We start from the raw sequence: 26550 nt of genomic DNA, 5'->3' as shown, positions 1-26550 counted from the left end.
TTGGTATGACGTGTGGGCCATTAACCGTAAACATAGCTGTAGTAGTCTACTGCAGTGGGTCCCACCGTGGGGTCTGTGGTCCTCAAAGGGTTCCAGGGGGTCCCCAGCTAAATTATTGATAGCTGGGAACCAAATGGAAACTTAGGGGTCTGTAAACCCCCCCTGCATACTTCAAAATAGTCCAACCGCCGTCAGAACATTTGGGGGCTTTGGAAGCCGATCTGAAGAAAGTTCAGAGAGGGTGAAAGTGCTAGTCTAACTTGTGTGTGTGTGTGCCAAACCCCATCAGACCAACATAACTTGCACTGTTATGTTATTTGTAGCTACTGTCTGGCAATACTAAAGGTGTGCGTGTGTGTGTGTGTGTGTGTCTGTGTGTGTGTGTGTAGATCATTGCTGAAGGTGCCAACGGTCCAACAACCCCTGAGGCCGACAAAATCTTCCTGGAGAGAAACATCATGGTGATCCCGGTGAGTCACACCAGCCAGTCAACTGTCTGTTGATCGTTACCGTGGCAATTAACCACTCGGTAAACTGTACTTGGTCGGCTCTTTTTGTCCCATCTACACCAGAGCTCTTCACTGAGAATAGACAATCCACAAGGCTCAAAACTCTCCACAAGCTACGACCATGTCGCAATGTGTGCTTTGTGAGCTTGTAGATCGGTTATGTTTGCTACTTATCATAAGAGGGCTTATCATGAGAGACCCTTTTCCTGGTGCTCACAAGAGAAATGGATGTTTTATGGTTAAAACAGGTTTAAAGATTCAGGTCAGGATTAGAGATTTAGGGATTTGGAGATAGAGTTATGCCTAATTTACACTTAGTTGCGCGCTGGTGTCGTGCACCGGAAAATAGCAGATATACAAGCTCGCAACGCGTCGCGTCGTTGTGAGCTTGTAGATCTGCTATTTTTCAGTTTAGGCTTACGGTAAAAGAATGGCAAAACATTGTGAAAATTGCATTCATAAAATCGCCGTCCTAAAATGTTGATGTCCTCATACAGGTATAGTAGTATAAACTTGTGTGGTGTGTCTCCTGTAGGACATGTACCTGAACGCCGGAGGTGTGACGGTGTCCTACTTTGAGTGGCTGAAAAACCTGAACCACGTCAGCTACGGACGGCTCACCTTCAAATACGAGAGAGATTCCAACTACCACCTGCTGAGTACGATAAGCTTTGCAAAGCTGATGACTTTCACTCCACTACATCTTAAATGGAAAAATACTGTACTTTTGAGTCTACTACATTTCTACAGGAAGGGACCCAAGCTTACACACACACACACACACACACACCATATGCACACAGCAGACATTGTCAGTCATGTGATGAGTTTCTCCCTCCCTCCCACAGTGTCGGTTCAGGAGAGTTTGGAGAGGAAGTTTGGTAAACATGGAGGTGCCATCCCTGTTATCCCCACCTCCGAGTTCCAGGCTAGGATCTCTGTGAGTACTAAACACACATCTATCTATCTATCTCTCTCTCTCTCACCCATATCATATTTCAGTGTGGCCCAGCCCCCTATCCTCAGGGTTACGTCGGGACACAGGCACCAGAATTCTTTCTGAATATGTTCCGTAGTAACTGTGTGCGTGTGTGTGTTACAGGGTGCCTCAGAGAAGGACATTGTTCACTCAGGACTGGCCTACACCATGGAGCGCTCTGCCAGGGTAAGACATGCACACACACACACCCACAAGCACACAAAGAGACAATCACACACATACACACACACATACAGTCACATGCACACACACAAAGAGATACAGAATGAACTCCCTTTCCTCGCACTCAAAGGCAGCGTGAGTCAATTCTAGGACCACATGTAAAGCACATTGATGATTTGCCTTGTTGTTGAAATATACTATACGTGGACCTCTCAATCTCACACACACAGCAGGGTAAAAACATGGCAGGCTGCCATCACTGTGTACTATAGTACACAGTGATGTAAGCAACACAGCTTATTCAAACCTATTCAAATTAATGGTTTTAGGTGTGCGCTCTCTCTCTCTCTCTCTCTCTCTCCAAATAGGAAAGGTCAGCTTAGGGTGAAGTTTTGAAACAAATGGCAGCAATATTTTAATGTTTTGCATCCTCTTGGTATAAAAGCTTTGGGACAAATAGCAGCAAACTTCTCTCTCTGTCTTTGCAGCAAATCATGCGTACAGCCGCCAAGTACAACCTGGGCTTGGACCTGCGGACAGCAGCGTACGTCAACGCCATCGAGAAGGTCTTCAAGGTTTACCACGAGGCTGGTCTCACCTTCACATAGACGACCATCTGTCTGTCTGTCTGTCCACCCGTCTGTCTGTCTGTCTGTCCGGTACCCGACGGACGCCTTGTTTTCAATCAAACCTCTCCTCTCCTCTGTATCCATCTCTGGTCATATCGTATTTGGTTAAAAGTCAAAACCTGATCTATTTTATAATCATTCCATCTCTTCCACACAGCTTTTTCCCCATGAAGGGTCAATTTATGATTCACGCTGCAACTGTCGAGCGACATGTTGTTGCACCACGAACGCGATGACAAAAGTTAAAGCTAAATTACACGTCCTGTTTTTGATATTCAAAAATAGTCTCCACCTTGACTTACATTCAACGGTGAAACACTTCTCGAATTCACTCTTTTAGCACTTAAACTAACTGTTATAAAACCTGGTACAACATTAAACAAACAAACATAAAGTCAACTTCCTGTTGATTTTACTATTTGTATTAGATAAGAGGATCCAGACTGGATCTGATTATTCAAATAGTAAAGTTACATTTTTTGTAATGATTTTTTTTTAAATGCCCTACCGGGTTTTGTAAAGTCACATATTGGCAGAATCCACTTTGTTTGAGTCCATTTATGTGCTAGAAGTGTGATGCGGAGGACCTTCTCAGAGTGTGTGGAAAACCTCTGGAAAAGATTATAGGTCACGTCATAACATGTTGTGAAGACGAAGTAAGCTCTGTTTACCACGGAGATGCAAGAGAATATATCGTCTCTGTCGGGTGGAAACCTCTTGTGTCCAAAACTGCAAAAGTAGCAGATCTACAAGCCCAAAAGCTTGAGCTTTTCTGCTACTTTTGATGCTTGCGTGTGACGCTGTAGTATGATCAAGTAGAGCGCTAATTTGCAAAAAAAAAACACAAAAAGTTACAATATGGAGGTAAGAGGTTTCTGCCCGACAGCAACGATATCCACTACATTTTGTGGCTACGCTGGCACGGAAAATGTGAACACTCAAAACGTTGCGAACGTCGTTTGACACTTGTCGGCGAAGCATAAATTGACCTTAAACGTCTTCTCACTTAACTGCACCAAAAAAAAAAAAACCTGTCCGGTCGATAGCTTTTTTATATGGAGCGAACACTCCAGTCAGTTACTGCTGCGCTTTATGAAAGATAGGTCAGCCATATTTTACTCATCGCTTGATAACTACACATATCTATCCAGACATAGGAAATGTAGAGCATCAGTTATATATAAAATATATATATATATATTAACACAAAGCCTTAACGCCACAGGGAGAGAAGATCTCTCCTGCGGTTACATAGAGAAAAAGTTACCAATGTTTGCCTGCAACGCACAAATGTATATTCATCCTTTTTTTAGGTAAAAAAGAAATGAAAAGAACTAAAAAGCTGTTTGTACCCACGGAGCGCAGATGTGCCTCAATATGATCCAGGATGACATAACTGTTCATATGGACAGCAGTCACTTCCATATGGGGGAAACAATGTTACATATACTTTACAATATGCGCTTGGAAAAACGGAGTTCAGAATATAACTTTTGTATATTTTTGAAACTTGGCACTGAGCATATTGTGAAATGCATGTAAAATTATTTAGGATTTCTCTATGTGGGACTATGCACAGTAAAGTCCATTTGTAATCCTGAGCGTGTACACATGGAACGATACAGACCTTTATGGGTTCATTTGGTTCCATTCGTACAGGCTCTGAGTTAAATTAAAACTGAGAAATTTACTGTGTAGTTGCCTTTTTTTTCTTTTCTTTTTTCTAAAGCTGTCTCATAAAAAAAAGTGACCATGTTCTGCCAATAAATGTTTTGAGTTCTGTCCTTCGGACCATATTGTCCTACAGAGACTAAACAACAGGGACTTGTTTTTGTGTGACTCATCATAGGTCAAGAAAGGATCCATTTCTGTTACAAGGGGACTTTTTTCTAAGACGCACGATACTGTAGGGCTGTAAATTAACGTCACACAGACACTGTTGTTTGGTTTCGTAGGCCAGTGTGGTCTAGTGTTAATGATTAGCACCATGTTAGCTGCCTGCTAAGTCCCAGTCCAGTTACTGACACCCCATCCTTGCGTGCTCTTATCCTAATGCGTTTATTTACTTTTGATGAACTCATCTAAAACTACAATCCCCAAAGTTTTACGTCCGTTGCCTCTCTCTCCTGGTGGAGAGGGGTCATTTGCAATGATGTCCGCAAACTAGAATAAAGATGGCGGCGCGCTAAGTGTTCCATGGGGTTCTGTCATCTGCTTCAAATAACTTTATTGACATTGTCAACCAGCAGGTGTCCTATCCTACCCGACAACAGGGTCTAAATGTCTCAATGGAAGAGTAGGGAGACCACCTCCAACCACTGCAGATGTACTAGTTATATTGTGTTGGTTCCAATAATGTTTTGTTAATTAAAATTATCGGGTTGTAGCTTTAACATACATATGTATATGTATGTCCCATGTGCTGTCATAGTTTGCTGTAAGAATGTATAGCATTTTGAGTTTCTGACGTGGAGGATAACTTGACACAGCAGGTGTTTAGTTAACTGCTTAACGTTTCTGAATTCATTTTGATAATGGCAGATCTACAAGCTCACAAAGCGCCACATTGCGACGCCTCGTGGGCTTGTAGATCTGCTTTTTCTTTTTTCAAAAATAAAACTTAAGTGGTTAAGCAGCCTAGTTTACAAAAACGGATGGGTAGCAGTTATGGATGGAGGGGTTGTACCCAATCCAACCAAACGTCTACTGCTTAACCTTCAGGGTTCTGTGCCTTTCTCAAAAGCACACTCAGATCAATTTCCATTGCCCAGAAAAAGGGCAGTGCGGGATTTCCAACCAGCAAACCCAATGCTCATATTTGCTAACCAAAAAGTTGTATTTTTTTCCATTTAACCCAGTGTAATAATCAATCTGTTCATTAATGCTGTACGTTCTTTAAGCAATAAACTATATTGTCACTGTCTGGTGGAAACCTCGTATGTACAAAACTGTTACTTTTCAGAAAATGGAATTAAGAACCTGTGTTCCATATGGATCCAATTTAGTTATCATTTAGTCACAAGCTCTTGTTAATACCTTTCATTGGTTCAAAGCTCACACCGTATCACATTGCAAGCCTGTAGATCTGCTCTTTTTGCTACTTTTGTGTGACTGTTGTGTTTGACAAAGTAGGGCATTAATTTACGGGAAAAAAAAAAAACTTGTGGAGATGGGAGAAAGGAGGTTTCTGCCCGACAGCAACGATATCCTCACCTGAATGTAAATCAGCAGGGAGTGGCTGTGCGACACAAGCGATGTGACGATGACAATCCCACACCCACATACAGTAGAACGAGAGAGCTGTCGGGAAAAGGGACAAACCTCAATGAAGCAAAAAAGTAGGACAAAAGGAACACAATCGAAAGAAAAAAAGGCGTTATTTATGTCCCTGCAAGAAGGGTGCAGTTTGCCAAAGAAATAACTGATCTGCAAGCTCGGTTGAGATGCTCCAGTGCTTTATTTTTTCTGACCTCAGTTCAGGTAGATCGGGTCTTTTTGGCAAGCGACACAGACATACCAGAGGATATAAATTTGGCTTAACATGCTGAGGAGCGGTTGAGAAAAGAATTTCGGTGAGGTGCAGTTTGTTTTCTCACACACACACCTGTGCGCCATCATTGTCCTTTGGCAGCCACTGCACGCCCCACCCACCCGTCAAACCTTGACGGCATCAGCGTAGCGACATCGTTTCTAGACGACATGTTAAAAATGCATTTCCAGCACACCTTGAAATCAGATTTAAGATGCACTTACTGTACCTTGCCCCCATGTTTGTCGGTCCACAATGCAATACAATACAGATTACAGCACATTGTGTCTGGTGCACAGATTGGTTAAAATATCGTTTTGATGCATTGATAGAAGGCCCGATTGTAGCTTTATACCAAAAAAAAATTATAATCAGCGTTTCTCAACGTTAGGTCCAGGCACCGCCAGGGGTGCATAATATGAACCCTCTTGGGTCTGTAAAAAAAATCAAATAGGGGTCCATGGCCTAATTTGATCATACTACAGCGCCACACAAAAGTAGCAGATCCTCGATGCTCAACGCGGTGCAAAGCGACACGTTTTGAGCTTGTCGATCTGCTACTTTTGCTATTTTTGAATTTGAATCCTGAAAAGTAACAGTTCTGGACATATCATGAGGTTTCCACCCGACAGAGACAATATCAAACTTGAGGTCCTTGAAATGGAAACAAGGTTGAGAATCACTGTGTTTATATCATATTATGAGAGCGAAGGTTAAATTTATCTCCCCTTGGGTATCGATGTTTGTCTTATCTTTTGGTTATGTACAGTTCAGAATGGCAGCCCAAATCTGGTTTTCAATCCAGATTGGAGTCGGATTGGTTTTGTATGCAGTCTGAACACGGCTAAGAGGAAACCGATTTGAAATCTAATTGAGCAAAAATCTGTTTCCATGTGGTCTTTTGCTTTTCAGACTGCATAAAAACAATGTGACTGCAATCTATAGGTTCCCAAACTGGAGGTCCCCAAATAGGGGTTTTCTCACTCAACAGTAAACAAACCAATATACAGTATAAGTGTATACAGGGTATCTTTCTAACATGACAATTTAATGGACTTGTAAGACCTTTTTTAATGCCAAATTGTCAAATCTTACGTAAGAAAAGAGGCAAACATTGTGAACATAGCTGAACTACAAGCTCACAACGCCTCGCACTGCGAGGCGTTGTGAGCTTGTAGTTAAGCTATGTTTACAATGTTTATCTGTGGCACTGAGTCAAACTAAATGCAAGTGATTTTCAGAGTGGGGGGTCCCCAGTTCAAACATATGATTATTTTGGGGGGTCGTGGCCTGGAAAGTTTGGGAACCCTTGACACAGGCCACAGAACAGATCTGGACTGTCAGTCTGAACAGGGCCTTAAGTGTGTCTGCAGAGGTTCAGGCTGGTCTCAGACCAGTTGATCCGCTCTTTGAGGCGACACAAAGAAGGGAGAATGGGTAGGGAACGAATAAATAAATAAAATATATATAATTTAGATACATTTATGTGGGAACAAAATAAATGGAAATGTTTATTTTCGTTATATCAGTAATTTCATTTTATTTTTTTGGATTCTGTGTAAGAGAAACTTGTATTTGCCTTTTTTTTGTCGCAAATTAAAACGTATGAAAATATTAAGTTGAGTTGTGTGGTTTTATTGTTTTGATCAATTGATTTAGAGACATTCTAGAGAAGGGGGACTGAGACAAGATGTTAACGGCATCCCAAGCACTCCCGTTGGGTGTTATTTAAACGATTACATTATTAGGCAATATTACATAATTATATGGAACATTGCAAAACATTTCATAGTATAAGTTGGGGCTGGGCGATATGACTTAAAATCAATATCATGTTTATCAAACTTTTGCCTCCATTACGATTAATGGAAATCTACAAGCTCACTATGGTTTTTGATTGAATACTTTATTAGTCAAATGTAAACAGCACAAGGTACAGTCAGACATTAAGGCTAAAAGGATGACACAAAAACGTCCTGGGGACTTTCCGTTGTGGTCCTATGTATTCAATTAATCAACATAGCACAAAAATAACACAATAATGCATATAATCAACAAATACAAAACACTATATGTACAAAGGAGAAAAGGGAACAATGTCGGCAGTGAATGTCACCTCCTTTCAATGGGAAGATTGCGTTTACCTCCCCTTGTGGTCTCCTGATAGATGGATTTTCAGGCTAGTTTTGAAAGAAGCCAGTGATCAAAAAAAAATTATGGATGGTGTCAGGGCCTTCATTTTGGTGGCATAGTAGTAGAATGCGAAGTTATTGTTTGTTCTATAACTGGGTAGTACCAGATTATTGTTGCTCCCTCTAGTATTGTGTCTGTGGGTGTCACTCACTTTGGAGAAGTAGTTAGACAGTTCTGAGGGTATTGTGAGCATTGCCGCTTGACTATCTTAAATACCAATCCCATTTTGAATTGCTTAACCCTGTCTTGTACCCTGAGCCAGATTAGCAAAATGTGTTGGAATTAGGTGGGTCATGGGTTGTAGGCCGAGAAGTAGTCGGTTGGGACCATAGAGGTATAATATAACTAGAGGGCGGATTGCCCCGCCCCCAGCTATCATTTCAATGAATGTGCTCACTGGCGTTTTGAAGCACCCGGAAACCTGCCGGAAGTATAATTATTGGTTCGATTTTGTATCCCCATAGAGTTATGAGCATGCGCACTAGTGTCCTTTTTGCGTTCTACGGCAGCCCGTGTGTCAAGGATTGAACGCGAGATATTTATTAAATACACTCGAGATGCATATTTATATGTAAATGCATATGTATGTATGTATAATATGTTTACATATTTATATGTATAAATATAAATATCTGTCACTATGTTTTGCGCGTGCATGTATTTCTCCACGCCTGCAGTTCCAGCTTTGGCCACTGGGGTGGCAGCTTCAATGTTTCTCAGCAACTCTGGGGGCTTGGTTGGGACGCATTGTGAGCTTAGAGATTGGCTATTTTTGTTTGTGCAACAAAGTCTAATACAGAGCTTGGGACCCTGAATAACAATCGAAATCAATCAGAAGGCCGGCAGCGATTGGACTAATAGCACCTAGAACTCTACTTGCATGCTAAATCAATGTAACACCACATCATTTAAAAGAGAACTTCACCGCTGGAAGTAAGAAGCTGCAGTCACTCAAAGTTGCCGCTATTTGTAGGGGGAAAAGAGTATTAATATTTTTGAATTGGCGCCTATATGACCGGAAAGAAAAAGGTATGTGTTACTCTGGATTGCTTTCAACTGGAACATAATGTTCTATGTGTATAGAACTAAAACTACAGCACGATACACATACAACACCAGATACGACAATGAATATAGGCACAGCCTCAACCGTGAGAGCCTGCCTATGACATGAGGCTTCTATGACATCAGTACTGACTCTGTCTATAAAACTCTGTATCGGTCAGTGGTGTAAAGTAACTGAGTACATGTACTCCAGGACTGTACTTAAGTGCACTTTTGAGGAATTTCTACTTTGAGTGTTTCCATTTTTCACAGTACTTTGACTTCTACTCTACATCTCAGAGGCAAATATTGTACAACTAATGTGCTTTGTGGGTTTTCATTATTACAAAACTATATTAACCACTTCAGCCTTACTTCGGCTATTTTCAAATAGCCGATCTGCAAGCTCACAACTGAGCTTATAGATGTGCTATTTTCAAAAGATCTTTTGAGGGACAGCCGACAGCGAGTGCATGCCGCTGCCGGAAAATGCACTTGCTCCTTCTGGATTTGTATGCATTTTTAAAACTTGAGAAATGGGGACATTCTGCACAATGAGTACTTTTCCTTTTGATAATTAAAGTACATTTTGATGCCAATACTTATTGATTGATTGATTGAAATTTTTATTAGGCAAAAGAATGTAAAACAACACAGTTACATTTATAATGCTTTTGTCTAAAAGGTCCGGCCAAAAAAGTCCTTGCGGACTTGTTTCCGTTGGGGTCCTTGAGTTAATTTCATAGACATATATAGTAGCAACCAAACAGTTCAAAAATCAACATGAAAATACAGATAATACAGAAAAAGTACCACTATGTACAAAAAAAAGCATTAAAAAAATATATGTACAAAAAAAAGGGGGGGGGAAGCATGGAAAAATAAAAATTATATACAAAAAAAGCATGAGGAAATACAAAATATGTACAAAAAGAGGAGGGGGGGGGGGTCGTCTGTCTACAGGGAAACTGGTACTAGCTCCTCTTTCGGCCTCCAGAAAGATGGGTTTTTAGGGCTGTTTTGAATGAGCCCAGCGAACTGCATTTTTTGAGGGATGGGGTTAGACTATTCCATTCCTTGGTGGCTGTGCTATAGAAGGAGAATTTGCCCATGTTTGTTTTATGGGTGGGTGGTACCAGATTGTTGTTTACACTCCCTCTAGTTTCGTGGCTGTGGGTGTCACTAACTTTTTCGAGGTATTTATACAGATATGCGGGTATAGGGGGCATATCGGGCAAATCTGCATTTACAATTTTGAAGACCAGACCCATTTTTAGTTGTTTAACCCTGTCTTCCACCCTGAGCCAGCCTAGGCTGGCAAAGTGAGTGGTCAATTTAAACATTTTGAATACCAAACCTTTACTCGTAACAGACAATTTTGACATTGTGGTAAAAAATGTGAGTACTTCTTACAACACTGATCACCAGTACCCATTGTTGTCAGAGTACTCAGAGTTCAGTGTATGATGTCCTACTTAACTATAATTATACAGTGTTATAAGCAGATTATAAGTATGTTTATAATGCATTATAGAAATGGTATGCATAGCAAGTGTTACCGTGCTTTGACATGTTAGTAGTGTGTGTCCCAAGTTATCGCAGTGGATAGGTGGATATGTGGATAGGCACAAAGTATTGCATGACCACCAGTCAATAACGCCAGGCATCAATGACGTCAGCTGCACTGTGACATCATTTCTTGACAATGTCCATATTTGGGCAATAATCAGCACTGTGACATCAGGCCATAATCCGGTCACTCAGCACTGTGAAGTGGCACGCATGTCCATATTTGGTAATAATCAGGGCACTCTGTACTGTGATGTCAGGCATGACATGGCTGCAGGCATCTCCATATTTGGGCATAATCCGGGCACACATACCCACAGAGAAGACAAGTCTATGACGTCATAGACGTCATTAATATAGATTGACCAAGCTTTGGTCTGACGTTACACAACACAAGTCGTGGTGGCCGTTGCTACACAGTACATGTGCGGTAAAGAAGGGGCGTCTGGGTTCTATATGGAAACATTGACAATTCCTCTAAGCCAATCACAATACAAAGTTTGACCTAACTGATGTCAACACGAACTCCGATGTCACTCCCGGCTATATAAAATAAATTGGTGGCCTTTAGCTCATTAGCTTATTCGTTTGAAGAAAGCGTTTATCATTATAATTATAATAATAAGAGTACGTTTTTATTTTTGTCCTGTACATTTATTGTATTGTACATCCGACAAAGTCATTCAACATGAGCTTTTACGATACCAGTTACAATACCAGCATGATGACAGGGGACGACCTGGACCTGGACAAGAAGGATGTCAAGGCCATGTCCAAGCTGATAGTCAACTACCTGCCTCAGAGCACGACCGAGGGAGAGCTGAGGAACCTCTTCAGCACCATCGGAGCGCTGGAATCTGCCAATGTCATTAGGGACAAGGTCAAAGGTCACAGTCTGCAGTACGGCTTTGTAAGCTACATTAACCCGTGTGATGCAGCCAAAGCTATCGACACGCTGAACAAACACCAGCTGCAGGACAAGATCATCAAGGTGTCCTACGCGCGGCCCAGCTCAGAGGCCATCCAGGACGCCAACATCTATGTGTGTAACCTGCCTAAAACCATGATCCTGGAAGGCGTGGAGAAGATGTTCGCCCCTTACGGACGAATCATCAACTCCCGCATGCTCCTCGACGAGGAGGGCAAGCCCCGCGGCGCGGCGTTTATCCGCTTTGACAAGCGGGCCGAGGCGCAGGAGGCCACCAGACAGCTGAACGGCACCAAGCCTCCCGGAGCTTCCGAGGAGATCAAGATTTCGAAGCCCATCTTGTGTAAGGGCCCCGACTCAAAGAGCAAGGGCCCGGGCGGCCAGCGAAAGGACTTACAGCAGCTCCCGAAGGTGGCAAAGGCCGGGCTCATCTCCAGTCACAGGCGTCAGCAGGTGGGCGTGCCACGCATTTTCATCCACAACCTGGACCAGGACGCGGACGAGGATCTCCTCACCAACATGTTTGCAAACTTTGGCACCGTCGCCGACGTCAAGGTGATCCGAGACTTCCGCACCAACAAGTGCCGGGGGTTGGCTTTTGTTCACATGGCAAACTACGAAGAGGCCATTGACGCCATCTCCGGGCTCAACGGCTTCCGCGTGGGAAACAACACCCTGCAGGTTTCCTTCGGGAAGGTTGAGGAGAGAGAGACGCCGGAGAGACGTTCCCGAGAGAGGGCCTCCGTATTTAGGCCCTACGATAAATAAAGGTCTGCTGCTGCTGCTGCTGATGCTTTAAAATGCTAAATCTGGATTGGTCAAAACAAACCAGCTGCTTGGAAACCGAGCTAAGCTGACCACTGCATGGGCATAGGAGATTATGAAAAAATGTATAAAATAAAACACTTCCCCTATAGCCTTCCCCCCCAAAAAAACATGAGAGGACATGAACCACTTAGACCCTTTATATCTAGTAAAGCAGTCCTTTTTTTGATCTACACTAGATCTCTTCTGCAAAAAAATGCCGATCTACAAGCTCACAACGTGTCCAATGAGATGCGTTGTGAGATTAAGACACTCCCCCAAACCCTACTCTTCTGTCAGCCACTACTGAACCACTTAGACCCTTTATATCTAGTAAAGCAGTCCTTTTTTTGATCTACATTAGATCTCTTCTGCAAAAAAATGCCGATCTACAAGCTCACAACGTGTCCAATGAGATGCGTTGTGAGATTAAGACACTCCCCCCAAACCCTACTCTTCTGTCAGCCACTTTTTACTACCAATTTTAGGACAGTGAAAGCATGATTTAGCCACATCTTGTCAAAGTTGATCGATGCCACACGACATTGTGGCCTCAGGACTATTACACATGATGTGTATCATGTACGTTCCTAGTAGCATGTAAGATTCCAAATTTGAACTAAGTTTCAGCCTAGTTTTTAAGCCCCATGTATGTATAAATTTGCAATGTGAAATATTTCAAAGAAATATAATAACAATATATATAACAATATATATAACAATATATATAATATATATATATATAAGGAAAAAAACCCTAACCCTAATAATAAGAATATCGGTGGAGGTTATAATGACATAATGACTGAGCCGATAATTAAACAAAACTTTATTTCTCTAGCACTTTACAAAGCGTCTTAGAAACAGCAAAATGGTAAGTGCATAAAAAATGTTAAAATGTGTGATAAGCCTCATAGACAAGTAAAAGAAAATTGTGTCTGCATGCACACTGTAAAAAATTACTTGCTCCCTCTCAGTGATGGGGTCGAAGCGTGAATAAATATCACTGAGTGGGAGCAAGTACATTTTCACAGTGTGTCGGTTCTATTTTCTTTTTTAATTCTTTGTTAAATTTGTCCTGCATCTGGGCTTTTATAGAGGGATTTGTAAGCTCTTTTTTTTCTCTTTTAAAATGTTTTTTTTTCTCCCCCACGGTTGACAGAAAAAAAGTAGAAAAGGGAGAGGACAAGAATCCACCAGTGTAATGGTTTAGCAAAAGTTGATTTACGTTTGCCTCTCAAAAACCCAACCCTACGTCCTTGTCGTGAGAACCGGAAACAGGTAATGCTGGCTGACAGGGCTCTGGTCAAACTCATAGACTGTAAGAAACAAGGAAGGAGGGGTGCCCCGTTTTGAAGCCACTTTCACAAAAATAAACAAATCGCCCCGGCGATCTTATTCATAATGATATGAAGCATCCGCTCATTTACCCAAAGAGTAAGAAAATACTTTTTTTTTCTCCAAACACAGACGTTATCAACAGGGGCGTAATTTCAGAGAAATGTAGGCGGTGGCAGGCTAGGGCGATTTTTTTTTCTCCACAAAACACTGTTTTGTCGGTGGAGTTTGGGGGGCCTTTATAGTTATGTTATAGTAATTTCACACAAGAAATGTAGTACATTGCAGGCCCTATTTTTGCCGGTGCCTTACCTGTTCTCATTACCTGCTACCGTGAATTACGCACAAGGGAGCTGGCACTGTCCCTAAACGGTATCTTACGGCCGCTATACCCGCTATTCATTATGCCGACTCGTTTTTTTGCGCCTGGAGGTGTGCCCGTGGGCGTGCCCGTGGGCGTGTTGTTGCGCTTTCCCTAAAATTGCTATCTTGTCCACACACGTTTGGGAAAGCGCATAGCGGATTCTAAAACCACCCGCTATGCCAAATTTGTTTGGTAGAGCCTGCCTGCAATGGACATATCGGGAGTCGGCCGGGCACACAACAGCACAACATGTACAGGTCTCCCTCTCTCTTAATTCTCAACAAATCTCTGTGATTCTAATTTTCCTATAATCAGCAGAAGTGAGAGTGTCATTTCCTTGTGTCAATTGTGTTTAAATAAGATGATTGTCTATTCAAAGAAGACAATTTGTGCTGCGCGCGATGCCATGCTCTCCAAATTACACACTTCAATTGTATTCATCCATTGCGCAGGAAATAATGAATGGATTACAATATAACATTCTCTATAATCAGCAACATGTAGGTGATACTTATGTCTATCAAATAGGGCAATCAAAGGCTAGAGCGTATGAAGCAAACGTTGGTCGTGTGTATGGTGTCCAACGTTATCGGCGCCCCAGTGCAGCTGCAGAGTTCACTTCAGAATTAAGTGATTGTGATTACAATTTTACTGTAATCCAAAAAAGTGTGACTGTTAATTCCTTGTGTCAATATATTGTGTTTTTATCAGCAGTTGCCAGTTAAGCTTATCAAAGACTAATACAATGTAATTTGATCTGCGTTTGCTATAACCACACCAGACTATTTTGTTTAATTAATCCAGAACACAAGCAGATTGCTGTAATTCAAAGTTCTCTATAACCAGCAATGTCTGAGTGATAATTCTGTGTATCAAATATAATTTTATTACAAGGCAACGTCTCTCTTCCATGGGCAGAGAGGGAGCATAAGATTGCATTGGGGATAATGGCTTGCACAGTCTTCTCTTAAAGGCATCTCTTAAATGGCATCTGGCATGGTAATTGGATTTATTATTGTAACGCCCAAACCACACCTATGCGTAATGGAGAAAAAACAAACTCACTGTCCACCTAGAGATCTTTAAGAAGTCAACAGTGGCCTATAACAAAGCACTGCGCTTGGCAAGGCAGGCATATTTTTCAGGCATTATCAATGACAACAAGCAAAATGCCAGAGTCTTATTCTCTACCATTGAACATCTCTTAACCCCCCCCCAGGCTTACAAGGAGTCGCTCCCTGCTTCTAAAGCTAAGTGTGATGAGTTCGCATCCTTTTTTGAAAACAATTTTTTTTGCATTCGAGCTGGTATTATGAATGCTGCTGCTAGCACTGCAAATGCGGCAAATGGTGCATGGTGCAAAAATGTAGATCACTCCAGAGGAAGCCTAATATCATTCTGCGCAATTAATGAAGAGGAACTCCGTAAAACTATATCACAGATGACATCATCATCTTGTTCACTGGATGCAATACCCACCCCGTTTCTCAAAGAGGTTTTAGACAGTGTGATTGGAGATATCCTAAGAATTGTAAACAGCTCTCTACTTTCAGGCGTCTTTCCAGACTCACTGAAAACAGCTGTAGTTAGGCCGTTACTCAAGAAACACAACCTTGATCCATTGGTGCTGGGTAATTATAGACCAATCTCTAATCTGCCATTTCTGGGCAAGGTCTTAGAAAAAACTATCTTTCATCAACTGGATGTGTTCCTACAGAACAATAAGGTTCATAACAAATTCCAATCTGGCTTCAGGAAAGGTCATAGCACAGAAACAGCACTTGTAAAAGTAATTAATGATCTTAGGGTGTCCGCTGACGACAAAAATTTATCTTTTCTCCTACTCCTTGATTTAACCACTGCTTTTGATACGATTGATCACACAATTCTACTACAACGCATGGAGTACTGGATTGGTTTGTCAGGCACAGCCTTGTCTTGGTTTTACTCTTACCTAACAGGCAGAAGCTATTTTGTCAGTCTAGCTAACTTTGACTCAGACAAACACAACATCTGTTCTGGTATTCCACAGGGCTCAATTCTGGGTCCCTTATTGTTCTCCCTGTATATACTACCGCTGGGAGAACTCATCGCCGATCACGGAGTGAACTTCCATTTCTATGCTGATGATACCCAGCTGTATCTTTGAGTAGCTCCAGACGACCCCTGCGCTCTAGACCCATTGTTGACCTGTCTGTCCAGTATAAAATGCTGGATGAGTGAGAACTTTCTTAAGCTAAATGAGGATAAAACAGAAGTTCTCATAATTGGCTCCAGTGAGCAGAGAGAATCAATAATAAGTAGACTTGGTAACCTGGCTGTAGAAAGTAACACCACAGTAAAGAACCTGGGGGTTATTATCGATTCTGAATTGAATTTTAATACACACATTAATCATGTCACCAAGATTGCTTTCTTTCATCTTAGAAATATTGCGCGAATTAGAGACTATCTGTCGTTAGATGATGCAAAAACGTTGATCCACGCTTTTGTTTTCTCTCGGCTTGATTACTGCAACGCACTCTACTCTGGCCTGCCAAAGAAAACAACTGACAGATTACAACTTGTTCAAAATGCGGCAGCCAGCATTTTAACTAAAACACTCCAGTTCTAGCTTCACTACACTGGCTCCCGATTGTTTTTAGGATTGATTTTAAAATTATTTTAATAGTTTATAAAGCTCTAAATGGTCTGGCACCTTCCTACCTCTCTGACTGCCTAGAGAGATATGTTCCAAACCGGGCCCTCAGGTCTTCAAGTGCTGACCTGCTCGAGGTGCCTACAATGACATATAAAAAATACGGTTAAGCAGCATTCTGCTTTTACGGACCGACAGTGTGGAATAAACTCCCATTACACCTAAAACAGGCAGCCTCTGTCGATAGCTTTAAAGCACAGCTCAAGACCTATTTCTTCACTCTTGCTTTTAGCTGATTCTTTGGTTGATTTTTAATTCCTCACTGTATTGCCTATTTTAATGTTGTTTTATGCTTTAGCTTTTATTTTATTTTATTTTATTTTTGTTTGCTTTATTGTTAAATTGGTTGTAACTGTAATTGTATTCTTGCTCTGTAAAGCACTTTGAGCTGCATTTCATGTCATGAAAGGTGCTATACAAATAAAGTTTATTATTATTATTATTATTATTATTAATGTAACGGGTAGCGAAGGTGTTTTAGGGATAAGGCTGGTGTCCGAAGATAGCAACTTTTGCATGTGAACGCCCCTCGCGCAATGCTAAATCCCCAAATAGTGTGTATAGGATCTTCGGCCAAAAATAGAGCCCTGCATGTCTTATGCTAATGGAGGGGAAATGTTCCACAATAACCCATATCATTACTGAAGTAACTGAGTAGAAATGCTCAAAACACTCTTCAGATTAATACTTGTCTTCATTGTGAATGTGTGTGCCAGTCCATGCTTCAAAGAAGCCATAGTAAATGTATTTAATATCGAGGAAATGGTTATGTTGATTCTACCGTATGCACTGACCGCAAACAAACAAGATGTTGGATGTGAGCGCTGATCATACCGACTCATCCATCAAGGTCAAAGGTCATGGTCACTGTTGCCTCACACAACATGTTCATTAGATTCCTTCGAAGTCTTCACTACATAATGTTCTGGAAGACATGGATGTAAACTGCAACTGGCTGGCGAGGAAGCAATGCTGTATTTCTAGTTATTTTTTATAATCACATGAAAAGAAAACATTTGAGCACAGATCTCAAGTTTGGTTAACAAAAACAATTAGTCATATACTGTAAATATACACTGGAGGCAGGATACAGTTGAACAATGAGCTTTATTATAAACAGTCCACACACCCTGTAAACAGTAGTCTAATACAAAGACATTGGGATACAGACCCTGCAAGAGGTCGTGTTATAACAGCACAGTGCTCTGCTGGGCAAACGATGTAATGACACTTATTCCCCCTATTCTGCCTCTTTCACTAACCGTGCTTATTGGCCAAAATAATAAGCTGAGATACATCTGCAACAGGCAAATGTTGCGATACTTATGATACGATACTATGGTTCTCAACGTGAGGTCCAAGTGGATCCTTAATGGATCTGTACATTTTCATATGCTCTCAGAGTTAAATTAACACAGAGGATTTTACAGTGTAGAATGGGGTCCCAGAGATTAAAGATGTTTCAGATGGGGGTCCGTGGCCTATTGCATATCAAAATGAGGTTCCTTGAAATTAAAGGGTTACTTATGAATCACTGCCCTATACTGTAGATCAAGGGAGATGACGGATAGCAGTGCACTAGAGGACACCCTTGTCTAGCTAGACCCTTGGCCATTCTAACCACATTAACCCTGGCGTCTGAGTAGGCTACTTTGTTTTTTGTGTGTGTACTCTACTTTTTAATTTTTTAAATATGTTTTAAGCTTTTAACTTTCACTCCACTACAATTCACAGACAAATGTTGTTGCTGCTTTACTTTAACTCAAGTACAAATTTGACTTAGCAACTTTGAGTAATACCAGGATTATCTATACTTTAACTCACATACTGGAGTTGAGTACTTAGTCTTAGTCCACCGCTGTCTCTAACCATCCCACAAAACATTTCAAAGGTTTAGTTTGTTTGCGCAAAGGTCAACCACAGAGACGTCATTTAAAAATAAAAGAGGCTTACAATGCTTGAAGGAAACATATACAGAAACAAATGAGTATTTTAAGTGCAGGAAGAAAAAGTCTGAGGGGTTTTTTAAAAACATTTGTCTCCATAACAAGCAAAAGAAAAAAATAATATGCACGTGACTCCGTCCAGATGTTCACGAGTGATCGACAGCTGGATGGACTAAACTACAGATTACCAAGTACACTTTATGTGATGTTAATATTAGTCTAAGCCAGTGGTTCCCAAATGGTGTGCTCAAGGCACACTGGTGTACATGAGACAAGACCAGTTGTGCTTAGGGATGTTGTGACAACCACACATTATTATTGCAATATATACAACTATACATAAAGTTACTATGTTTTTAATCTACTATAATCAGTACTTTGGACTCCTCCCAGTATATACAGTATTATGGTTGAAACAGGGACCATTATAACAATGATACTCCAGTCCCAGTGGTGATTGGTGTGAGTGAGACTGGGTTGATGCAGTGAGGTGTCTTGGCGCAGGCTCGTCGGCGGTCGTCGCTGTGGTCCTACTGGTTTTCCTTGGCCATGTCTCCAGCAATATCACTCAGTGTGTCAGTCAAACTAAACTCTGCAGGAAAACGGACAGGAAGAGGACATTGATGTCAATATAAATATGTTTGATTGGCTCGGCAGCGGATTTGAACGGGAAACACATAGGTCACCTTCATATGTGTTTCCTGTTCGAATCTGAACACACACACACACACACACACACACACACACACACACACACACACACACACACACACACACACACACACACACACACACACACACACACACGCACACACCTCCAAATTCTAACCTTTTGTGTTTTTTCGTAAATTTAGGCTTTACTTGATCATACCACAGCGACATCCTAACCCAAAAGCATCAAAAGTAACAGATCCACAAGCTCGAAACGCTCGTCAATCTTACCTCCTCCTTGTACGCTCTCTCCTCCTCCTTGTCCACTCTCTCCTCCTCCTCCTCCTCCTGAGCTCTGTGAACCCTCCTGCTCGGAGAGCAAACCGGCGAAGCCGCCTTTCTTCTCCTCCTTGTCATCTTTGCCACCTCCAAAATTGAGCAGCCCCGCCAGCCCTCCTCCGCCTCCCTCCTCATCCTCCTTCTTCTTGTCGTCTTTGTCGTCTCCTCCTCCAAAGAACTCCTTCACCTTATCCAAGCCTCCTCCTTCCTTCTCCTTCTCCTCGTCCTTGTCGTCTCCTCCTCCAAAGAACTCCTTCACCTTATCCTTGGCCGCATCCGCTGTAGAGCCACAAAGGTCAAAGGTTATTTAGGGTTCTTTGTAATCGCAGACATGAGGTATACTATGAGTGTGAGAGAGTGCATCCATGTTGAAGTACTCGGGTGTGAAACAAATCATTTAACCCATTAATGCATCTGTGTCATTTTAGATTTCTTTGGATATTCAAAAATAGCAGATCTACAAGCTCATAGCGCGGCAGCAACAAGTATTTTCAAAAAACTGTTAGGATTTAGAAGACATTTGTAGAATCCCCAGAAGCAAAGATTTGAGTCACAAATGTTCGCTTTAAAGAATATATTTTGCACACATTTTCACGATTAAAAAAAAATAGTAGATCTACAAGCTCATAGCGCGGCACTCGGTGCCGTGCTATGAGCTTGTATATCTGATATTTTTTAATAGCCAAAGAAATCTAAAATGACAGATGCTTTCCAGGTCTTAATACCCATTAAGACCTGAGGCCGATTCTACAAATGTCTTCTAAATCCTAACAGTTTTGTGAAACACTTGTGTTTGCTATAATATCAGTGGTTCTCGAACTTTCTCATGTTACGGCCCCCCCAAAATTTTATGTGGATGCGGACCGGTAGGCAGGCAGCGGTTCCGGTAGGAGACACAAAGGAGACTCTTTGTGTCTCCTATCGGAACCGCTGCCGGTCATCAAATTATTGGCTTAGGAATGCGACAAAAACTCAAAAATATCCATGAATTCCAGTCTCCATGGGGTGACTAATCGATAGAAAAAAAGTCCTTTTGGGGGTGAACTATCCCTTTAAGTCTATGAAATATACTAACGTTTGTTCAAAATCTCTGTGTAGTCAACAACAGGGGCTGTAATTTGCTAAGACACCCAGATTTGCATCTTCTATAGACTCAGACCGTGGAGGGATTCTCAGCTGGTGTTGTAAAGTCATAAACAACTGGTTGAGAAACAAGGCGACAATTTAAAGCTTCATAATTATCGTTCTACGGTTCCGTTATACGGAGTTTAAAAGAGAGAATTCCTCAGCAGAGACAACAACTTGAGACCAATTTTTGCACTCAGAAAGCTGGTTTTAAATGTATTTATGGCTTCTAAATGGATGAAAATACAGAGAGAGAGAGAGAGAGAGAGAGAGAGAGAGAGAGAGAGAGAGAGAGCTGGTTTCAAACTTGCAACATCCAAAGCGCATGGTTAGGTGCTCATAGGCCTGCCCAGCAGGTCATGATATTAACATAGCAGAACAAAGTTTTGCCTTGTAGGGTGCAGTAGTAGACTGGTTCTCTGCCAGACCACATTCCTGCCCTGGATTGCTAACATGTTTCTATGGCAATCTGGCAACAGGAAAACCCAGAAATAAAGAGTGACTTTCAAACGGAGCCAGGAGGAACAGACGAGAACTTCTCTCTTAAAGCCACAATCCGGAATTGAATTGAATTAAGAAAAGGATAGTTTAACCAATCTGTATGTGAATACAATATAACTAGTACATCTGTATGTTTGAGGTATTTTTTTTTACTTTACTGGAGTATTTCCAATTTTCAATACTTTTACTTCAACTCCACTACATCTCAAAGGCAAATATTGTACTTCCACTGCAATTATTTGAAAACGTTAGTTACTAGTTACTTTGTAGATTTTGATTATTACAAAACCACTTCGGACCTATATATTTACTTTGACTTTTTGAAAATAGCTGATCTACAAGCCTTTTCAAAGGATTTTTATACATTTACATTTTATACATTTATAACAATGTGAGTGCTTCTTCCATCACTGCCTACTGGTTGACAAGTAGCCCTGCCTAAAGCTCATAAACCATATCTTCTCTTCCCCAAGGGGGAGACCCAGGTTTGAATCTCGGGTGTTACAGAAGCAACCTCTCTCCATTGGGAGAGGACATACAACTTGAGGATTGCAGCTTCAAAGGCTAATATAGTATACGTAGTATACGGAACAAGACAATACAGTAAACAAAGGCTTCTGGGGTAAGAGAGGTTACATTTCTAACTACATTGGTAACCTCTCTGAGTTAAATTGACACTGATTTGCTGTGTGATATTGTCCATAATAAGGGCATACTACAAGGCGATGCTATAGTTCTGCTGTTGGAATCGTGTGTAAGGCCTTCAGCTAAAATAACATAAATGCCACATTAAATTAGAAGGGTGAGGTTTGCATAACATGTAAATCACCCCTCCCAGTTCAATCTTCAGCCCAAACCAAAATACCGAAATACTTACAATGACATCAGAATAATCTTTGAAAACTTCAGTACACATAAAAAGCACGGAAATCTATTTGGACACATGGATGAACAGATGGCCTACATTTTGTCCCAATGTTGATAGAACATGAAATAAATGTATCAAAACTAAAGTATCAAAAATGTACTTGTGTGTGCAGTCATAATAATGGTTTTGTGTTTGTGTTTTGGTCTGGGCCAGAGGCCAGGCTCATGTAGAGAACGTCTCTATGTAACTTGGCATCTAAACAGAGCTTTGACACAGGCATAATAAGCACTGCGTGGTGTTTAATTGCAAGTCTAGGGCAGACAGAATAAAGGCTGTTGTTGTTCACAATCTACGGTCTTATAAAGGATTTGTTGAATGTGCGAGTCGGCCGTTAACCTCATCATGAGCAAATCACACTTGACACACTACATTTGGTTGTCTAGTTTAGGACTCAGTAACCATATTAAAAAGAACATTTTGTGTCAGTGTGTGTTCTTGTACACTACAGCCTGATTTATATGTTCCATGCCAAAAATAGCAGATCTACAAGCTCTATTGTGGTAATTGCTAAAGAGTGTTTGTGCAGTAACAGGGGTCTTCGTGTCTCTCCAGCTCTTTAGTAAACAGAAAATATTCCGGTGGGTAAAAAAATTCATCCAATCAGGAGACCGTGACCGTATCAGCTTACATTTTATAGTGTTCCAGTTCTCACCTGGTATCCCGACCTGAAAATGTATTTTCCGTTTGCTAAAGAGCAGGTGAGATGAGGAGACCCCTGTTACTGAACAAACACTCTATAGCAATGATTACTATGGGAATATATAGAGATACTCAACTCAACAAAAGGTTGTTGCCACTTACAGCCCCTGTAAGTCAATTCTCCCAAAACGTGTTGTGTGTACATAACCTTGAGTTCAATTAAAACTTGATGACAGATGAGAAGAGAGGATTCAGTCTGCCTACAAGGCAGCCATGAATTAAACATGTGGCACATAAGTCTCTCTCTGGACGAGCGTATCACTTAAATGTCTAACAGTGTAAAGCAGTGGTTCCCAAACTTTTCAGCTCGGGACCCTAAAGAAAAATCCCTGGGGCACAAACTTAGAAATATACATTATGAATTAATCAATCACATTTAATAGGGAAAATAGACAACCTACAATTTGGAAAATTTCCGAAATTCTCTTGAAAATCTTGAATTTTTTGTTTTTTACCTATATTTCAATAGATAAAAAACAAAAAAAAATGAATTTTGAAAAGATTTTCTTCTTTTTAGGAAATGTTAAAAAAGTGATATTAACCTGCGACCCATAACAATGGGTCCGTGGCCCAAAAGTGGGCCCCGAACCATTGTTTGGGAAACACTAATGACTAATTTAATGCAATTCTATATGCATTCTATATGCAACAGGAATGTGACCCGGCTGATTGTGAACAAAGCTCTGAGATCCTGCGGGCCTCGTCTCCATGTTCTGGAAGAAGGGAGTGGTGCTGAACACAAAGATACAGTAAACAAAGAAAGTGTCTTTGCTTGACACATTTTCCTTCAAATCTTTTGTTAAAGATCCAGTTCAATCAGCCTGACCCACTGCACCACTGAAGGCAGCCTTTGAATATTTCAATAAGTTCTTCCAATATGATAATTGTAATAAAAACTCTTTACATGAACGACAGTGCACTAGTAATATGTTATATGTTTTAGCCATTATTCAAGAATACTGTACTGTAACACAATATCTCCTCTCATCTTATGTTTTTGTCCACGAGAGCAGAAAAGTGATTAATTTGGTGTAGATTGTCTTAACCTCATGAACTCTAGTGTCCCTATTCTGGGGCAAACGCTCTGCAAAAATAGCACATGCTGTGATCTTGTCGATCAGCTATTTTTGGCAAAGATAAATTATGTACTAGATCAAAAATAGGAGGGGGCTTAGTGTAGATGTCCGGGGTAATCCAGTCAACTAGTGGTTAAAGAGAATAGCCTCATCTTCACATACACTGACAGTAGTGTTTTGCACTCTTGCTGGCTGTGACTTGAAAGAATTCACTTGTGTTTGTATTTCTTTCAAATAGTTGTCATGACGACTGTGTGGGTTAGTAGTGTGTCACCGGGTTAAATCCACACCTCAGTCACCTGTCCTGTCCCACAGTCACCTATCCTGTCTCTCAGTTACCTGTCCTGTCTCTCAGTCACCTATCCTGTCCCTCAGTCATCTCTCCTGTCACACAATCCAAACTGGACAAACTGGTCACTCTCTGGATTATACTACAGCTAAATGCCATGTTATGTGCTGGTTAGAGAGGTGCCACTGGCCTGTGTGTGTGTGTGTGTGTGTGTGTGTGTGTGTGTGTGTGTGTGTGTGTGTGTGTGTGCGTGCGTGCGTGCGTGTGTGTGGTAGTACTGTAGTATGAGTCATATTTGGAAGTAAGGACTTCCAAACTGCTTGGCAACTGAACAACAACTTAGATACAAGCCTAGATACAAATTCACAATGCAACGTGATGCTTGTAGATTTACTATTTTCCAATAGCCAAAGTATAAAACGGCTTCCTCATTTTTTCTGGGGTCCCCCTGGAACCCCACCCAAGGACCCCTGGGGATCCCCAAACCCCACTTTGAGAACCACCAACCGCGTACAGTAGGAAGGTACCAGTGTCGGAAAAAGTACATTTCTTTAGGTAAAAGTATCAATACTACAATGAAACACTCTGTTACAAGTGAAAGTCGGGTAATCAAAATGTACTTGAGTGAAAGTACAAAAGTATTGGCATCAGATTATACTTAAAGTACCAAAAGTAAAAGTACTCATTATGCAGAATGTCCCGTTTCACAAGGTATCATATGTATAAAATGTATTAAAATATTTTGAAAATAGCAGATCTACAAGCTCACAACGCATCGCATTGGGACGTGTTGTGAGCTTGTAGATCGGCTCTTTTCATATAGCCAAAGTTTAAATAGGGCTGAAGTGGTTAATGTATGTTTTGTAATAATAATCAAAATATACAAAGTAACTAGTAACTAAAGTTTTCAAATAATTGTAGTGGGGTAAAAAGCACAATATTTGCCTCTGAGATGTAGTGGAGTAGAAGTAAAAGTTTTGAAAATTGGAAATACTCCAATTAAGTAAAAATACCTCAAAATTACAGTACGGTAGCCTACTTGAGTAAATGTACTTTACTTTTGCCACCCATGGAAGGTACAACTCAGAAAACATGCTGTGATGCCGTAAGTAAAGAGAGAGAGAGAGATTTGTCTACATAAGAAACAGTGTATTGTTACATCACAGGTTTACAGGTGCAAAGCAGTGGGTGAAATGATTCTATTTCTTCTGTACTCACCAACTTTGTCCACGGCCTTGTCCACAATACTGTCCGCTCCCTTCCCTAGGAATGAGGAGAAGAAAGACATGGTCCCACTGTGTGTCTCTGTGAGTCTCTGTGTGTCTCTGTGAGTCTCTGTGTATGTGTGTGTGACACAGTTACGACTGTTGTTGTGGCACACTGGGCTTTATAAAGGCTGGCACCCTCGTCCCTCAGGCCTAACCTGATTGGCCGGAAAGATCAGGGTGTGGCCAGGAGGGAGCTGATGTAGGGAGGGAACGAGGGAGGAAGGAGGGGTCGGGAGGAAGAGAGAGAGCCAGAGGGAAAGAATTTGACTGAACCAGATGGTAGCAAGGTGGAAAATGAAGGAGAGATGAGGACCCGGGGGATGGGAGGAGGGATGGACAGATGAGTAAAGGGAAGGCAGGATGAACCTGTTTCACAGGTTTTAAATCTTGATTGTCGAGAGAGATCTCTCTCACCCTTTCTCTGTTCCTCCCTCCATCCTTGTGTCCTACTGGTCTAGGGTCAACTTTCCTACTGTATGTCTTAGCAAAGAGAAAATATGATACCCATAGCTGTGTGTCTGCTGTTGTGTGTTGCAGTTTTTGGAGCTAGTTTAACAAACAAGCAGAGGTGGAAGAAGTACTCCCATTTTGCACTTAAGTAAAAGTACTAATACCACAGAAATACTCTGTTACAAATAAAAGCCCGGTATTCAAAATTTACTTGAGTAAAGGTACAAAAGTATTCGGATTAAAATATACTTAAGTACTGAAAGTAAAGGTAATCATTTTGCAGAATGTCCTATTTCACATGTTTCCAAATGTATACAAATGCTTTGAAAATTGCAGATCTACAAGCTCACAACGTGTCGCTTTGCTGCGCGTTGTGAGCTTGTAGATTTTGCAATAATAATCAAAATCTACAATGTAACTAGTAACTATTAACGAGTTTTCAAATAATTGTAGTGGAGTAAAAAGTACAATATTTACCTAATTATTTTATTTATTGAAAATTGGAAACACT

At 41.1% G+C, this 26550-nt stretch overlaps 3 protein-coding genes across 3 annotated transcripts in view; 2 read left to right on the top strand and 1 right to left on the bottom strand.

Moving 5' to 3' along the window:
* The window catches only part of glud1a (glutamate dehydrogenase 1a), a 32911-nt gene extending 27690 nt beyond the window's left edge, over positions 1 to 5221 (top strand). The window contains exons 9-13 of the mRNA XM_080450372.1: positions 390 to 470; positions 1045 to 1168; positions 1358 to 1449; positions 1612 to 1674; positions 2160 to 5221. Of these exons, the coding sequence (XP_080306498.1) occupies positions 390 to 470; positions 1045 to 1168; positions 1358 to 1449; positions 1612 to 1674; positions 2160 to 2279 (480 nt within the window). The 3' untranslated portion in view covers positions 2280 to 5221. The remainder of the gene's footprint in view (positions 1 to 389; positions 471 to 1044; positions 1169 to 1357; positions 1450 to 1611; positions 1675 to 2159) is intronic.
* Positions 5222 to 11356: 6135 nt separating this feature from the next.
* LOC308100515 (ELAV-like protein 1-B) lies at positions 11357 to 12331 on the top strand (the record flags this gene model as incomplete). Its single annotated transcript, XM_080449581.1, has 1 exon — positions 11357 to 12331. One exon carries the CDS (start codon positions 11357 to 11359, stop codon positions 12329 to 12331), a length of 975 nt encoding a protein of 324 aa, XP_080305707.1.
* A 5524-nt stretch (positions 12332 to 17855) lies between these two features.
* LOC308100328 (uncharacterized protein) lies at positions 17856 to 25698 on the bottom strand. The gene is made up of 3 exons (XM_080449341.1): positions 25540 to 25698; positions 19656 to 19982; positions 17856 to 19305 (listed from the first exon to the last, which is right to left on the bottom strand). Exons 1-3 carry the CDS (start codon positions 25607 to 25609, stop codon positions 19244 to 19246), a joined length of 459 nt encoding a protein of 152 aa, XP_080305467.1. The 5' UTR covers positions 25610 to 25698; the 3' UTR covers positions 17856 to 19243.
* Between the last annotated feature and the right edge of the window lie 852 nt (positions 25699 to 26550).

Source organism: Gymnoscopelus braueri (assembly GCF_963280865.1).
Source record: "Gymnoscopelus braueri genome assembly, chromosome: 14".
NCBI classification, from domain to species: Eukaryota; Metazoa; Chordata; class Actinopteri; order Myctophiformes; family Myctophidae; genus Gymnoscopelus; species Gymnoscopelus braueri.
This window is presented reverse-complemented; position numbering and strand designations above follow the sequence as displayed.

What these genes read in the sequence shown, in the direction of transcription:
- LOC308100328 (XM_080449341.1), bottom strand. Translation starts at nt 25,609, where the DNA reads ATGTCTTTCTTCTCCTCATTCCTAGGGAAGGGAGCGGACAGTATTGTG. An exon ending in CAAGGCCGTGGACAAAGTTG is followed by an intron (nt 19,983 to 25,539) that starts GTGAGTACAGAA and finishes GTGGCTCTACAG; the next exon opens with CGGATGCGGCCAAGGATAAG. An exon ending in AGAGAGCGTACAAGGAGGAG is followed by an intron (nt 19,306 to 19,655) that starts GTAAGATTGACG and finishes GTTTTCCTGCAG; the next exon opens with AGTTTAGTTTGACTGACACA.